The 13976-nt window shown below is 60.7% G+C and overlaps 1 protein-coding gene across 7 annotated transcripts in view; it reads right to left on the bottom strand.

Moving 5' to 3' along the window:
• The window catches only part of CTBP2 (C-terminal binding protein 2), a 166913-nt gene that overhangs the window by 3233 nt on the left and 149704 nt on the right, over window positions 1–13976 (bottom strand). For all 7 annotated transcript variants that reach the window (XM_027112898.1, XM_027112894.1, XM_027112900.1 and 4 more), the window contains 7 exons: window positions 10724–10878; window positions 10219–10363; window positions 5641–5847; window positions 1917–2131; window positions 1311–1441; window positions 662–789; window positions 118–235 (listed from right to left, as the gene is read on the bottom strand). In XM_027112898.1, the coding sequence (XP_026968699.1) occupies window positions 118–235; window positions 662–789; window positions 1311–1441; window positions 1917–2131; window positions 5641–5847; window positions 10219–10363; window positions 10724–10878 (1099 nt within the window). The remainder of the gene's footprint in view (window positions 1–117; window positions 236–661; window positions 790–1310; window positions 1442–1916; window positions 2132–5640; window positions 5848–10218; window positions 10364–10723; window positions 10879–13976) is intronic.

Genomic DNA, 13976 nt, shown 5'->3' on the forward strand with positions numbered 1-13976 from the left:
CTGAGAGGAGGGGACAGTGTGTAATTCTTACTAGCGCTCAGGTTGGCTTTAACGTCCCCAGGTCCCCCGTCTCCGCCCTCCCCCAGGGAGCAGGGCTCAGCCCATTCCTCTCCTCACCTGTATGTGGCACCATTGAGCTCTGGATGAATTGCTTGCTGATCTATTACTGACCAGGGAGCTGTTGTGACAAAGAATTCCTTGTTCACACAGTTTCTTAAGCTCTCTGGGATGCGACCTGGAATAAGATGATTAAAAGTAATCATATGTATTTTTCAAGGTCATAGTGACTTAAATGTTATACTTCTCTGTTATGCGGGGACAAGCTACAGTGCAAGTCTCTTACTCTTTGATAGGAAGGGCCGGCCCTTGTATTTCCACAACATATGACTTGTTCCAGGGCCTGAACCACACTGGGCTCCAGCCAAACAGAAGGGAGCTGCCCACGGCTCCCCCTGGGGCTCCCTCCCCTTCCAGGTTTGCGAGACTTGCACTGGCTAATACAAAAGGGAATTGGTTTCCCCTGAAAGAAACGGGGCCTAACTCATTCCGAATTTCTTCAACTTGACGCCTAGAGACCACCTCTGCCAGCAGCAAAGCCCCACGCCCCCTTCCGCGTGTCCGTCACTGGGATCGGAGGCGGCCAGCGTGGCGGAGGGCTCACCTGTGATGGCCCGGCGGATCTCGGTGGCGGCCGCCTCCCTCATCTCCAGGGAGGCTTGCTCACTGTACCAGGCCGTGTGGGGTGTACAAATGAGATTCGGTGCGTCCTTCAGGGGACCCTGAGCAAAGCTAGATGAGTATACAAAAAACACAGCAGATGAGGAAAACAACGCACTTCACTCTCACTCCCTGCCCTGCTCGTCAAAAGGGAGCCCTTGGCCGTGTGGAATGCTAGCCACACAGATAAAACGGGGGTGGGGGGGGGGGATTCTGCAGTCTGTTTCCTAAGGGTTGGGACTGTAAGAACATACTCATAAAACTGTAATTAGCGTCAGGCATCACGAGGGACTCGGAAAGAAGGGACAATTCTAGGGAGGGCCGACTAGCCTGCCTCCAACCAGAGCAATCCAGAGTACGGGGAAAGCCTGCTCTTCACCGCCATTTGTCTTCCTGCCTGTCCCCTTTCTGATCATCTTTGGGGGAACTTCTGGCCCTTTTATACTTGGTGAGAATACAGCACAGACCTTAGAAGAGCAGAGGCTGTAAACCTGGTCTCCAGGTGCCCACCCAGGACCCGTCTGGGAAGCTGCCCCGAGGTCACAGTGGGACTCCTGCGAGTTCCTGTGCGAGCCCTGAGCTACCAAACCTGCCTGAAAGGCTCCGATTCGTGCACGTCGAGGGCCGCCCCTCGTATCCTGCCTTCCTTGAGGGCTTGGGCTAAGGCTTTCTCATCCACCAGTCCGCCGCGGGCCGCGTTCACTAGGAATGCTCCTTGCCTCATCTGCGAGGGGGAGGGAAAAGCTGGTAAACGGGTGCCGCCGCTGCCGCCTTGGGAGGAGCCTGCACCCAGGTTTGAAGAAGGGAGCCGCGGCAGTGGATGGTAGTGGGTCTGGGTGTTGGATGCGCGCGCAGCGGCTGCGGGGGAAGGGAGCGCAGAGCCTCGGTGACAGCGGGGGGCCGGGGGGGCCGATCCCGCTGACCCCGAGAGAGAGGGCTGCAAGCTGGGGCAGCGGGAGCCGTGACCTGTCAACTGGCTGTCTTGGAGGCCAGGCCTGGTCAGAGCTGGGTCCTGGGCCGGGTCCTGCCCCTCCCCGCTCACCACGGCCCATCTCACGGAGGGGGCCCCGCCCAGCTCCTTGCTGATGCCTCGGGGGACTTTCTTCTCTGCTCACTGGTGTGTCCACTGGACCGTTTCCCATTCCCCCTTTGGTTTTGACAGACGTTTCCAGGGTCTGAGACCATTTATTTCAATTTACCTGCTTTATAGTAAAGTCATTGATGAGGTGGTGGTTATGTTCGTTGAGATTACAGTGCAAGGAGACGCAGTCGCTCTGATACAGTAAGTCCTGCAGGGTGTAGACCCTCTGCACGCCCAGGGACCGCTCTATCCCATCCTGCAAGTAGGGGTCATAAAATATGACGCTGAATCCAAAGGCCTTGGCTCGAACGGCAACCGCCTGCCCCGTGCGACCTGTGCAGAAAGAGAGCGTCCAGGTGAGCGAGGCCCCCGCGCCTCCTGCCGACGCTCGTCCCGAGGCCGGGACCTTGCGTGGTGCCCAGCCGCAGCTCTGCTGCCTCCAGCACTTCTGGCAGTTGGACCCAGTCTGTGGTGGTGCTGGGAGAACTGAACGCCCAGGGCTTGGTGCCGCCTGAGGCCAGCACTTCTCCCCAGGTCACTGGGGCCGGAGCCGGGCCAACGCTTCTGGGTGAGCAGGGCAGTGCTTATCACCTGTACTTGCTACCAGAGTAGTTGTTTTGTTTTCAGGTTCCTATTAGGCACATTTTCAAACATAGACATAACTAGAGAGAACAATCTAGGGAACTCCACGTGCCAGCTCCCAACCACCACCGATATCATCTCCTGCGTGTTTCTCTTTCCCCTACTTGTTTGCTGCTTAACCTGAGCTTCATCTCTTTATTGCTCTCAGTGTCGAACAGGGACTGTTCTCTTGTGTAACTGCCACCAGGTTTGCTCATGAACAGTGATCGAAACTGACCACTGCAGTCTGGCCTGAGCACCGATGGATGTGGGGAAGTGCTCTGGTTGAGAGGTGGGGCTCTGAGCACACGTGGAGCGTGGGTCAGGCCTCCAGCAAGTTAGACAGCAACGTCGCCTAACAGGACGCGAAGGCTTCCCTGACTCCTGAGTGGCCGTCATTTGCGCAAACCCGCTGACCCCCATGGACGGCGCCTCTTGCTTCCCAGAGCAGTTTTCAGCTTGAACACAAAATGATGTGAATGATACCTGGAGGGGCTGATTTGGGGAGAGCGCAGAATAAATCTGGCTCGAAAACCATTACTCAAATGTGCAGGAGGAAGAAGGGAAGAAGGGAAGCCCGTGGGAGAGCGGTGGGGTGGCGGACCGCCACCGCCTCCTGCTGAAACTGCAATCCAAATGGGTGGCAGTTCCACCACCACCATGGTCTGGAGGCAAAGCTCTGATAAGGCCATTCTGATCAGGAGGGACAGCTGCGGGGTCGCCCGTGGTCACACCCCTCGTGCCATCCCTCTTCAGTGTCACCACTTGGACACGGCGAGCCAGGAAGTACAGCCACACTGCAGAGGAGCCAGCACAACGGCAGGGGCGGGAAGGGCAGCAGTGACCCGAAGACCCCCCTCTGATGTACCCGAGGTTCGGAACCAAGCGCCCCCACCACGCGGCGGCTGGGGCTCACGGCCAACGCCAGCACACCCGCCACCCCCCGCTTTGCCGGCCTTTAGCTGCCCTCCTTCCCCCCCGCGTCCTAACACACTTTCACAGGAGATGGGGTCCCGGCGGCAGTGCCCGGGGCGGAGTCACGGCCGGTCACCAGAGCCTTCCCCATGGCTCTGCTTTTCATAAATTCACGAACCCTCATCTTTCCACTGGCTCTACTTCAGCCATGGGGTTTTCCTGACTAAATTTTGCAAGACCTGATGATAAATACTCTTACTGACTTGATCAAAACCCAGCCTCAGAGAGGAGAACCTAATTGCCTTGGCCTTAAAAAGACAAAATAGGGCTTCCCTGGTGGCGCAGTGGTTGAGAGTCCGCCTGCCGATGCAGGGGACACGGGTTCGTGCCCCGGTCCGGGAGGATCCCACATGCTGGGGAGCGGCTGGGCCCGTGAGCTATGGCCGCTGAGCCTGTGCGTCTGGAGCCTGTGCCCTGCAACGGGAGAGGCCCACGTACCGCAAAATAAACAAACCAAAAAACAAACAAAAACATAAAATAAAAATACTGTCACTGTTGGCACGCTTTCCCTTCAGATTTTTCATGCTTATTCCCAACTCGGAGGCTGGCCTTGAGCAGTACCCACCACCAGCCCGGGCTGGGGTCAAGCTCGCGACAGCGCCCCGTCCAGGCCCCTGCGCGGTGGCATGAACTGGGTTTGGAGGAACTTGCTCCACACTCCGGGCTCTGCTGCTGCTTCTCGGCCGACTCTTAGGCAAGCGGAGGCTTTCAGCCCCAAACAGTCAGGGCGGCAGCAGAGGCGTGAGGCCGTGTATGACCATGCCGCCTCCTGCCTCAGCTCTGCCTACAGTTCTGGGAGGCTCCAGAGAGACCAGGAAAGGTAGCAAGGAAAAACCTAGCGTGCAGGGGGGCTCCGGGACTGTGGCAGTGCTTGGCTTACGGTCTTGAGTAAACAGGGCTGGAGTTCACAGGACCGGCCTTCAAAAGATGGATGGCAAAGGGTACAGCCGAAGAAACGTCCCCCGTAAGAACTTGCTGGGATGGCTGCGGTCAGACGCCCTGGAAACAAGTGTTCTACCAGGTGGCCGGGCCACTCGCAAGGTGAGGCTCTGCACCCTGGCCGGAGCCCACCTGAGGCCTGTGCATCGGCTTAAGAATGCACGTTGTTCTAAGAACCGTCTCCAAGACCCACTTCCCAGAGCGGTGGGAAGCCCCGCGGGCACCAGCAGAGGGCGCTGCGGCTCACAGAGCACCAGCATTTGAGTCATATTGTATCTTCCACTCCAGAAAAATGAAGACAGACTCTTTGGCGAAAGGATTAGCTCCCTGAGTGTTATCACCCCTGAAACCTGGGCTCTTAGCACCCAGACCCGGGTGCTGGAAAGATGTGCGCTCCTGGAAGAAGCCCAGCTCCTTCTACTTGTTCCAGCCGGTACCCGGGCCTCCTGGACAGGAACTTGCGGCACAAGGAAGCACTGTGGCCGTCCCAGAGGTCCTGCCCTCAGTTATTCGGAAACACAGAGCTCCAAGCTGACGGCTGACCGGCAGCTTGGGGGGCCTTCTGGAAGCCAAGCCCTGGTCACAACACACCCGTGTGCTTCCAGGCAGCAACCGTGTAACACTCGTTCCCAATTGACAGATCAGAAACTGACGCAGAGAGGTCGAGCTCTGTCCTCAAGGTCGCAGAGCCAGTGAGCAACGAGCAAGCCCAGGTCGGCTCCCGTTTGCCGAGTCGGGGCTCGACTCGGGGCCCAGTGCTGCCAACACCTGTGGCAGCCAGGCTGCTTTCCACCGCGGCGCACCTCCTCCTGAGGAACCTGCCCCAGGCGCTCCCAGGGCCGCCCGCCGTGTCACCGCAGAGGGAGGCCTTACCATGCCCCCTCTCTTGGGGGAGCTTTCCAAGCTGCTGACCTGACCCCGCCACCTTCTGGCGCAAAAATCCTTCAGTGACTCCACTGCCACCCCCGCCTGGCGCCTGCAGGTGAGCCTTGCCCACTGCCTGGGCCTCCACTCAGCCACCAGCTCCTCACCCTCTACCCAGGGCAGTTAGGGAGTACGGCGCCTTCCTGGGGCGCCCTCCCGCCAACGTTAGACCCATTCTTCCAGAAGCAGCCCAGATCTTACCTCTGGGCGAGTTCCCTGGTCAGTCTTGACCTCTGACCTCCCACCCCAGGCAGCTCGGCGAAGGGCAAGGGTCTTCCTCCGGCCCAAGCGAGCTCCTCCCACAGGCACAGCTGCAGCGCACCCCGACTTCCAGGGCCAGGCCTGCCTCCCCCAGGTGGTCCCTGCGGAGCAGGCGCACGTACCGAAGCCAATGAGGCCCAGCGTCTCCCCGCGGATGCGGGCTGCCCCCGAGGCAACCTCCCGGATCTGCTCGACGCTCTGCACCCGCGTGCCTTCCCGCAGCGCCTGGTACAGCCACGTGTTCCGCCGGTACAGGTTCAGAATGTGGCAGATGGTGGAGTCGGCCGTCTCTTCCACTGCCGCGGACGGGATGTTGCATACGGCGATCCCTGGAAACGACAAGAGCCAGGCGCTGGGATGAGAACCCCAAGTTCTGTGGGGAAGCGCCAGGGCTCCCAGTCCACCCAGCTGAGGGGCAGGGGTGGCAAAGGTGGCCCATTCAGCCACAGACTATGTGTGTGGCCCCGGGCAGGTGTGGGTCTCTGAGGCCTGCTTGTCACCTAGAGGACACAGACCGTCTGGCTCTGAGGCCCAGGGACCTCCAGCCCCGTAGCCGTCCCAGGAGGACTTCTGTCCGGGGCTTGGCTCACCCCCCAGCCCCCTGCTGACCCCATGTCCGGCCCACCCAGTGCTTCCAGGCCCCACGTCCCTGGGAAGCTCCGTCCACCATCCCCGATCAGCGCCAGGAAGCTAGCGTGTAGGGCCCCCTCCTGATGGTCTCTGGGATCCAGGAAACCAGAGGCTCTTTGCAATGCAACCTCCTGGATCCTCCCCCCAGGCCGGGGCTGGGGTAATGGAGAGCAGCCTTTTGTTTTATGGTATTTTAAGAGTCTAATGCAATGAACATGTTATTACTTCTTTTTTTTTTTTTTTAAAGGCAAGACAGAAGAATTAGAAAGTTAACACCTTCCAGGCCCGTGGGCTGGGACAGGATGGAGCTGATGTCTGAATCCAGCCCCACATTTGCTCAGTGGACCCTAGTCACCCTCCCGCTCTGACAGAAAGACAACAGAGCAGACAGGTGCCCACCCTGCTTTCTGAAAGAGCTTTCAGGGCTGAGAGCAGCTGGTGAAGATGATCCCTCAGACTCTGTGTGAGGAATAGAGATGAAGGGCTAGCGTTTCCCAGCACCAGGAGGCCGGCAGCTGAGGACTGCAGGGAGAACTGCCCCAAGTCTCAGGCAGGAAGGGCCCTGGCACTGACCTTCCTCAGTGGGAGGGTGTTTTGGGGAAGAATGTTTGCCAGATGTGGGAGGGGCAGGCACACAGAGGGCCGGCGGGCCTAGATCCAGCCCCGTTCCCCTGGCGAGGCCTGGGGTCTGCCAGTCCAGCCACTTTCCAAGGAGGGATGTAGGTGTCCAGGGAGCATATGCTGGCCCAGCTCAAAACGTCCCTTTTGGGGCCCCCGGAGTCACAGCCAGGGATGCAGGGCCAGGCCACCCGTAAGGCGCCTGCATTCCTCTATCTTCTCGGGTCAGGAGCCTGGGCAGAGAGCACCTGCAGCTCCACCGGACAGAAAACAGCACCAAATGCGTGGAGCACCCCTTCCTAGCAGCTGTGTCGCCACCCCACGAGGGCTGCCCTGAGGTCCAGGGTCTCAGTGACCCCTTCAGGAGGACACACAGCCCCCAGGGTGAAAGCATCCACGTGCTGCCCCACCTGCCAGGGGATGAGGTTTTGAGATCCAGGCTGACAAACCTTCCGCGAGCTGCAAGTCAGTCGTCTTGCAGCACCCACTTCATTTGAAATGACCAAGCACAGGATCTGGGGCTAGACTAGAAGTCAGGATTACTACAGTCTGGATAGACGGAGGCAGATGCCAGTGGTATAAGAAAATCTTTTGGCAGCTGGGACAATTTCCATTCCTCGTGGGGCTTGATCTGTTCTGCCTGAAGCCCAGGGGGAAGGTCCAGCAGCAGAACAGCCCAGTGTGGACCTTCTGCTGCAGACGCAGCCACTGCCCAGGCCCAGGGGCCCCCCTGCACCCTGGGAGGTGGGACGAGATGTGATGAGGTTGGAGGAGAGAATCTGTGCGTCCACGAGAGATAAAGCACTGCACCAGCCCGCCCAGGGGACGAGGGACCGCAGTGGGGCCATGTCTCCGCCTTCGCACTAGAACTTTGAAATGTAGCTCCTTGGCTCTTGTGCCTGTGTGGAGAGCCCAAGACCAAGGTCTGGGAAAGCGGATACATGGGCTTGGGGTGCCCCAAGGCCTGGGAGGAGGTGCTGCTGGCATCCTCTGAGACGTCCTGCCCTGATGGCTGAAACTCTATAGCCCTGACCACCCTCTTGAGGGGAAACTCCTAATCTGTTCTTCATACCTTAAGGGTGATTCTCCAAATGCCATGAGGACAAGCTGCTGGCACCCACAGAGCAAGGCTGCAGCCCCCGTGGACCCGAAGTCCGAGCCCAAGAGCTGAGCTGCTTTTCCCCTCAGCTGACGCTTTTGCTCTTTGCTCTAACGCCTTCTGAACTGGACCAGGCTGGACGCCAGATTAACGAGCTTGGCCAGAAAGGCTCACGGAATGACAGTGCGTGGCGCTCAGTCTGGGCCCTAGCTCTCTCCAGCAACCTTCCAACTTCCCACTGCTTCCTCCTGGATCTTGGGGTGACACTAAAGATGGGGAGGACCCCTCTACTTGCCCAGGTGCTGTCCTTGCCTGCGGCTGGCGGCCCACAGCCCCTCCCTGCTCTGAACAGGAAGCACCTTGCCCATCATGTCAGGGCCGGAGGCGAGGTGCCCTGGGCCCCGAAGCCTTCAGGACGGGGCTCCAGGGAACGCTGGAGGGGAGCTGCCCTCCCGGGAACACACGCCGTGGGCCCGGACGTCATCAGGAGGGGCAGAGACCTGAGCCACCTGCTCTTCTGTCCTCATTACAGGTCAGCTGACCGAATGAGCTGGGAAGTACATTTGGAGACAAAGGACGGCTGGACAGGGGCCCATTTTCCTTCTGCAGAGCCCACATTTGAAAACTGCCTTCAAAACGGCCCAGCAGATGTCCCCGAAGCAGCTCCCTTATCAAACTGGACCAGGATCAACGAAAAGGCCACCGCGGACATGCCGTTTACATCTTTCAACATCGCAGGCCCCCGGCGGGCCTCTGGGGACACGGCCGCCCCACCCGGGTCCCGAGTCTGCCCGCGAGGCAGCTTCTACAACTGCGGAGATGGGACGTTCCCTCGCGGGCACCTCCAATCCCATCTCCCCCCGCATCCCCCCTTCCCTGGCCCCCCGAGAGAGGTGGCCGGGCCCTGGCAAGGAAGCCCAATGTCACACACATTGCGGGTGGCGGTGTCACGAGGGGCAGATGCTGCAGAGACAGGAGGTAGGTGAAGGGAAAGGATCGCGAGCCCCCCGGGGTGTCGAGCCACATTCTCTGTCACCGCTCGAACTTGAGATTTCAGCTCTATCAAGAGCACAAAGAACATTTGTTTTCAAACAAAAACATTCCTCTCAGTGCCAGGGAAAACTGGAGAATTCTAGTTTACAGTAGACACGCTTCTGAAGACTCGCATCCTCCCAAGGTTCTCCGTGGCGACAGAGAGGGGCTCAGAGTGATGCTGAGGCTGGAAGCAAAGGCTTGGGGTGCACGTGGGAAGCCACCGCTGTCATAACCCCTTCTCCTCTTGTACAGGGTCAAGCGACCCCCCCCCCCAAGGAAGGGGGTGAGACGATGGAGACCAGCCAGGGGTGACCCAGAAAAACCAGGATCAATCTTCTGAACCACCACTGCACAGCACCCCACTCGGGACAGGGGAGGGTTAGCACGGAGCACTGGCTCCGTGGGGCTGAGAGGCTGGCTTGGGGCGGGAGCAGGCAGGGGCATAAAGGCCTGGGTTCCTGACCATTTTGAGGTACCCCTTCTCAGCCTCATGGCTGCAGGGCACCAGGCAGATCACAGCCCCACACACTGGCTGCAGGGCCGGCATGTTTCAAAAACAGCAGGACAGTCACCAGAGAGGGGCTAGTCTAGAAGGACCCTTCTGGCCCCTCCAAAGACAGCAGGGCAGCCTGGGGACTCCTGCTGTCAAAGCGTGGCCGCTTGAGCCTCTGCAAACGCTCCACACACTCAGAGCCCACGCCAGGTGCCGGGACAGGGAGGCCGCCACGCCAAGCCCCCCCCCCCCCCCCGCCTCAGGGCGCCTGCGGCCCGGGGTCTGGAAAGTGGCCGGGAGCCCCGACTTTGGGTGTCCATCTGCTGCCTCTGCTCTTCTCTGGAAACCCCTAACGGCAAGGGATGGGCAGGAGGGGCTGTGCAGTGGTCCACCTGCACTGGCCCTGACCTAGGAAGGTTCCTGTGTGGACAGCAGCCCTTGGGGAGACAGCACCATCCCAGGATTGGAGGAGACCCAGAAACCCTGAGCTGTGCACCCAGCACAAGTTCATTCCAGGTTGATGGGTCCTGGCCGACCGACACAGAGGTACGGCAACTCACCGTCCCCTCTGCAGGGAAGGGCCTGGGGCTGGTCTGGCTCAGCATCCTTCCCAAGCGACACAGCCCGGCCCAGCCCCGCGGGTCCCAAGGTGAGGCCTCTGAGCCCAGCAGGACGCTTCTACCTGTGTATTCGGAGGTGTGCCTGGCTAGGTTCCCTTTGAAACCAACCCCCTTCCTCCAGCTGGAAGCAGGCACTGTGTGTTCTGCTGCCTCTGCCCCAGCACGCACTCACTGGGCACTCACCGGGCACCCGCCAGGCACTTACCGAGCTCGCCTGCAGCCTTGATGTCGACGTTGTCGTAGCCGCTGCCTATCCGCACGATCACTCTCAGGGCCTTGAACTTCTCCAGGTCCTCCCTGGTGAGGGTGATGGTGTGGTACATCATGGCGCCGACAGCCTCATTTAAAACCTGTGACGGGGTGAGCAGAGCACAGGTTGGAGGCCCCCATTGCCCTTGAACACGCAACAGAGGATTCCAGCGGGAAAAGAGCCAGCTAGGACGCGGCCTGGGTGTTGACAGCTTCCCGCAGGCGAGGGCACCCCGGCTGTGCTCGGGGGCCTGCTCGGTGACGCCAGGGGAGTGGGGGGAGTGGAGGCGTGGTCAGGGAGGCCCACGGAGGTGATAGGGGCTGGCGAGCGGGGACCTAAGGGTGGAAAGGCGGGGGGCCATCAGGGCAGCAGCGGCACCAAGCACTTGCTCGCGGAATGCCAGCTGCTGCCACCCGACCTGGGGGACCAGACCGGCGGGCGGGGTGAGGAGGGGACCCACCTTCTCGTGGATCTCCTGAGTGGACTGTGCGTCACAGAAGGCCACGGTGGCCAGGTCCTTCAGGATGGGCATCTCCACGGTGCAGTCTCTGCCGTCGAGCAGCGCCACCAGGGGGCGCGGGTGCAGGGGGCCGTTCATGATCTGGGGGCGGATACCTGGGAGGTGGGGACAGGACGGGAGGGGTGGGTTAGGGAAGCGGCCGTCCCACACACCCACACACGGCGGGGCAGCACAGCGCAGCAAAGGGCCGGGCCTCCCGCACCGGCCGTGCTTCCCAGTGAGGTACCGCACCCCACCGTCCGTGTGCCTCCCCCTCCGGGGAGGATGCTGAGACAAGCCAAGGAGACTGAGTGGCAACATCTGTGCGGCTCCCTCGCCGCAGGAGCTGAGATGCCTCCATCCGCGAGCACACATGGAGCTAACAGGCAGCGCTGCGGCGCAAGCTCTACCGCCACATGGAACTCGGGCCCAGGGACCCGGTCAGGCCCACACCTGCCTCTGCCACCACAGACAGCACCACCTGTGTGCTCCCAGACCACCAAGGCCCAGAGGCCTTTGGGACACAGGCGGGGCCTGGCCCACGGCTCCCCAGGCTGGAGCAGGCTCCACCTCTCGGCCCCTCCCTCCGCTGTGCCTCCCTGTTCCCACTGCCCTTCCGCACAGGCACCAGAGGGTGCAAAATGAAACGGGACAACTGAGGCACCAGCATCCCATGGAAGCTTCCTGGAGGAAACCCCTGGGGGGACAGGCGCCCTGGGCACGGCTCAGGGGCCCTCTCACCTGGGCCAGGTGAGGAGACGAAGCCAGTCCAAGATGCTGGAGAAGGTGTGCGTGTGAGGCCAAGCGGCTTGCCGGGGACTCAGAAGACCAAACGGAATTTCTCAAAGGACCAGAGAGTAAGCATGGTTTGCCGGCAGCCTGGACCAGCCAGAGCCGTCTCACGTCTTGGTGCTTCTGATGGAGACAAAGGATGCTCGACCCCATAGCTCGGTGGGGAAAGGCCGGGGGTGGGCCTCCCTACTCGCTGCCTAAGTGCTGGCTCTCCAGCCCAGCGCAGCTGCAGCGCCTCCAACCCAGACGAGGGAGGAGTGTCCGCCCTCCGCCGTGGGGACCCGTCACAAGGGGCACACGAGCGGCACACGCACCAGCCCAGGGCAATTCCTCCTCCACTAAACCATTCCTTTCAAGTTCACACGGGAAGGCCTTGGAGTTTGGCCCCAATGTGGAATCACCATGACCCTCCCCGCCCTGGGCATGGGAGAAACACCCCTGGGCTTCGGGAGAAACTGCCGCACTGAGGTGGCCAGGACAGGGCACCTCCCGCTTTCTCATCAAATCACAAGTGTTTGATGTCACAGAGCACAAGTCACAAGAAGACGGCTTTCCATGCATGGGAGGTTTTCAGATGTTCAGATAAACTCTGACCGTGGCCACTGCACCAGGCCCGGCTCAGCCCATTGTGTCTCCTTCCCCACACACGGAATCTACTTATCCTCTCCTCTGGGGACCACCTTGGCCACTGGGCTTGAGCGCGCTCCTGCAGGCCAAAGCGGGAGCCGCTGGCACGCTCATCTGCGGGACCTCTGCCTCCCAGCTCAGAACGGCTGGCAAGGAGGGCTCCCCACGTGGCAGCCCTGAGACTGGGTGGGGCACCTCCTCAGCCACCAGGGCTCGGGACCCAGTCAGCCACACGCTTGGGCTAGATGCTAAAAGAGGAGCCCCCGGTCTGGTGCTGTGGCCCCAGTGCCACTGGAGCCCGCACTCAGTGCCGCATGCCCGCACGACTGCCGCCCCAGACGGCGCGCTCCCACGCCACAGCTGCAGCATCAGGGGACAAGCATCTCTTTGAATGCGGAGCAGAGAAGAGGCTTTTGTCCTGGCCTCAGTAGAACAGGCTGGGGCAGCCGGGGGCGGGCAGGCCACCTCTGGGCGGCCCCAGGCTGGGCCTCGCAAGTGCTCATGGGCCCTCCCAGCCCGCGAGTGACAGCCAAAGCCCCACTGCCGCCTCAGGACCTGGATCCCCAATGAAGCTGAGCCTCAACATTCTCTGTCCTGAGTGGGAACAGGGATCCCCTACCCCGCATCCTCACCAGCCCTCAACTCACACAGCAGGCGGGGCACAGGCACCAAGGCTGGCGGGCTGCTGGGGGGCTGGCGAGCGCCCTGCTAGCATCCTGCTTTGCCCGACAGGTCCACAAGAGCTGAGGTGCTGTGTGCACAGGAGGAGAAGGTTCCCCCAAAGACCAAGGCTGACAGCTTCAGACAGGAGCCCCGGAGACCCCACGGAGGGAGAAGGGGGGAGCAGTAATTTTGCACGGGTCCCACCTTCTCACTTCACCCTTGAGACAGCACCACCGTCCCCCTCAGAGAAGAGGAAATGGAGGCACAAGGTGGAAAGTACGTCACCGGAGGAAGCAGCAGGAAGGTGGGGCGGCTGGTGCCAACTCGGGGTCGACGCACTAAAGTTCCTACACCTGCCCTCTCGGTCAAGTGAGATGACCACACCCCAAGGACCCTTTCTCCCCCTCCGGATTCTGCCCCCGCCCCACACACCTCCTACGGAGCCCAAGGTGGGGCCCCTGCAGGACACCGTGAGCAGATGTGCTCACTTGCCCCGGGCTGCCCCTCCCACAGGGTGACAACACCCCGACTTCACTCTGGGGGTTGCTGGCAGGAGGGTTAATCAGACAACGTTTCTAAAGTTCATGATCACGACTGGAAATCCGAGTTGTTAATTAAAAAGCAACCACATGGGAAAACGACAGTGGGCACAAGGCAGGCGTCTGGAGAGGCTGAGGGGCCGTCACCACAACATGTCCATCCACAGCATCAATGCATGCATCCCGTTACCTGGGAAACAAACTCCGGGTTGCCTAGCGATCGTCTCCCTCCCCGACTTGGGTCGCCTTTCTCTTTGGTGAAACCCACCCTTTGCCCTCGTTCAGGCTGGGCATGCAGAATGCAGCTGAGGCTGGTCCACAAGACGCCAAGGTTCCTGAGGCCTGAGGCTTGGATGCCGGCTGCAAGCTCTTTATGGTAAGGCAGGAGATGGAGAAACAACGGGTATCACGCTGCTCAGAGGTGCTCAGGATGGGGAAGGATGCTGAGTGGGGACAGCTCGGTGGGTGGTGGGAGTGGGCGAGATTCGCAGGTGTTTTGCATGAGGTGCAGGGACTATAGTGTGGGGCTGCTGAGGACCGGGCTTTACGGGGACCACGTGAGACCCCCAGCCCTGAGGATGAGAGACAGCTTA

Source organism: Aethalodelphis obliquidens, unplaced genomic scaffold (genome assembly GCF_003676395.1).
Source record: "Aethalodelphis obliquidens isolate GAN/ISIS:26980383/991018 unplaced genomic scaffold, ASM367639v1 scaffold11, whole genome shotgun sequence".
In the NCBI taxonomy this organism is placed as follows: Eukaryota; Metazoa; Chordata; class Mammalia; order Artiodactyla; family Delphinidae; genus Aethalodelphis; species Aethalodelphis obliquidens.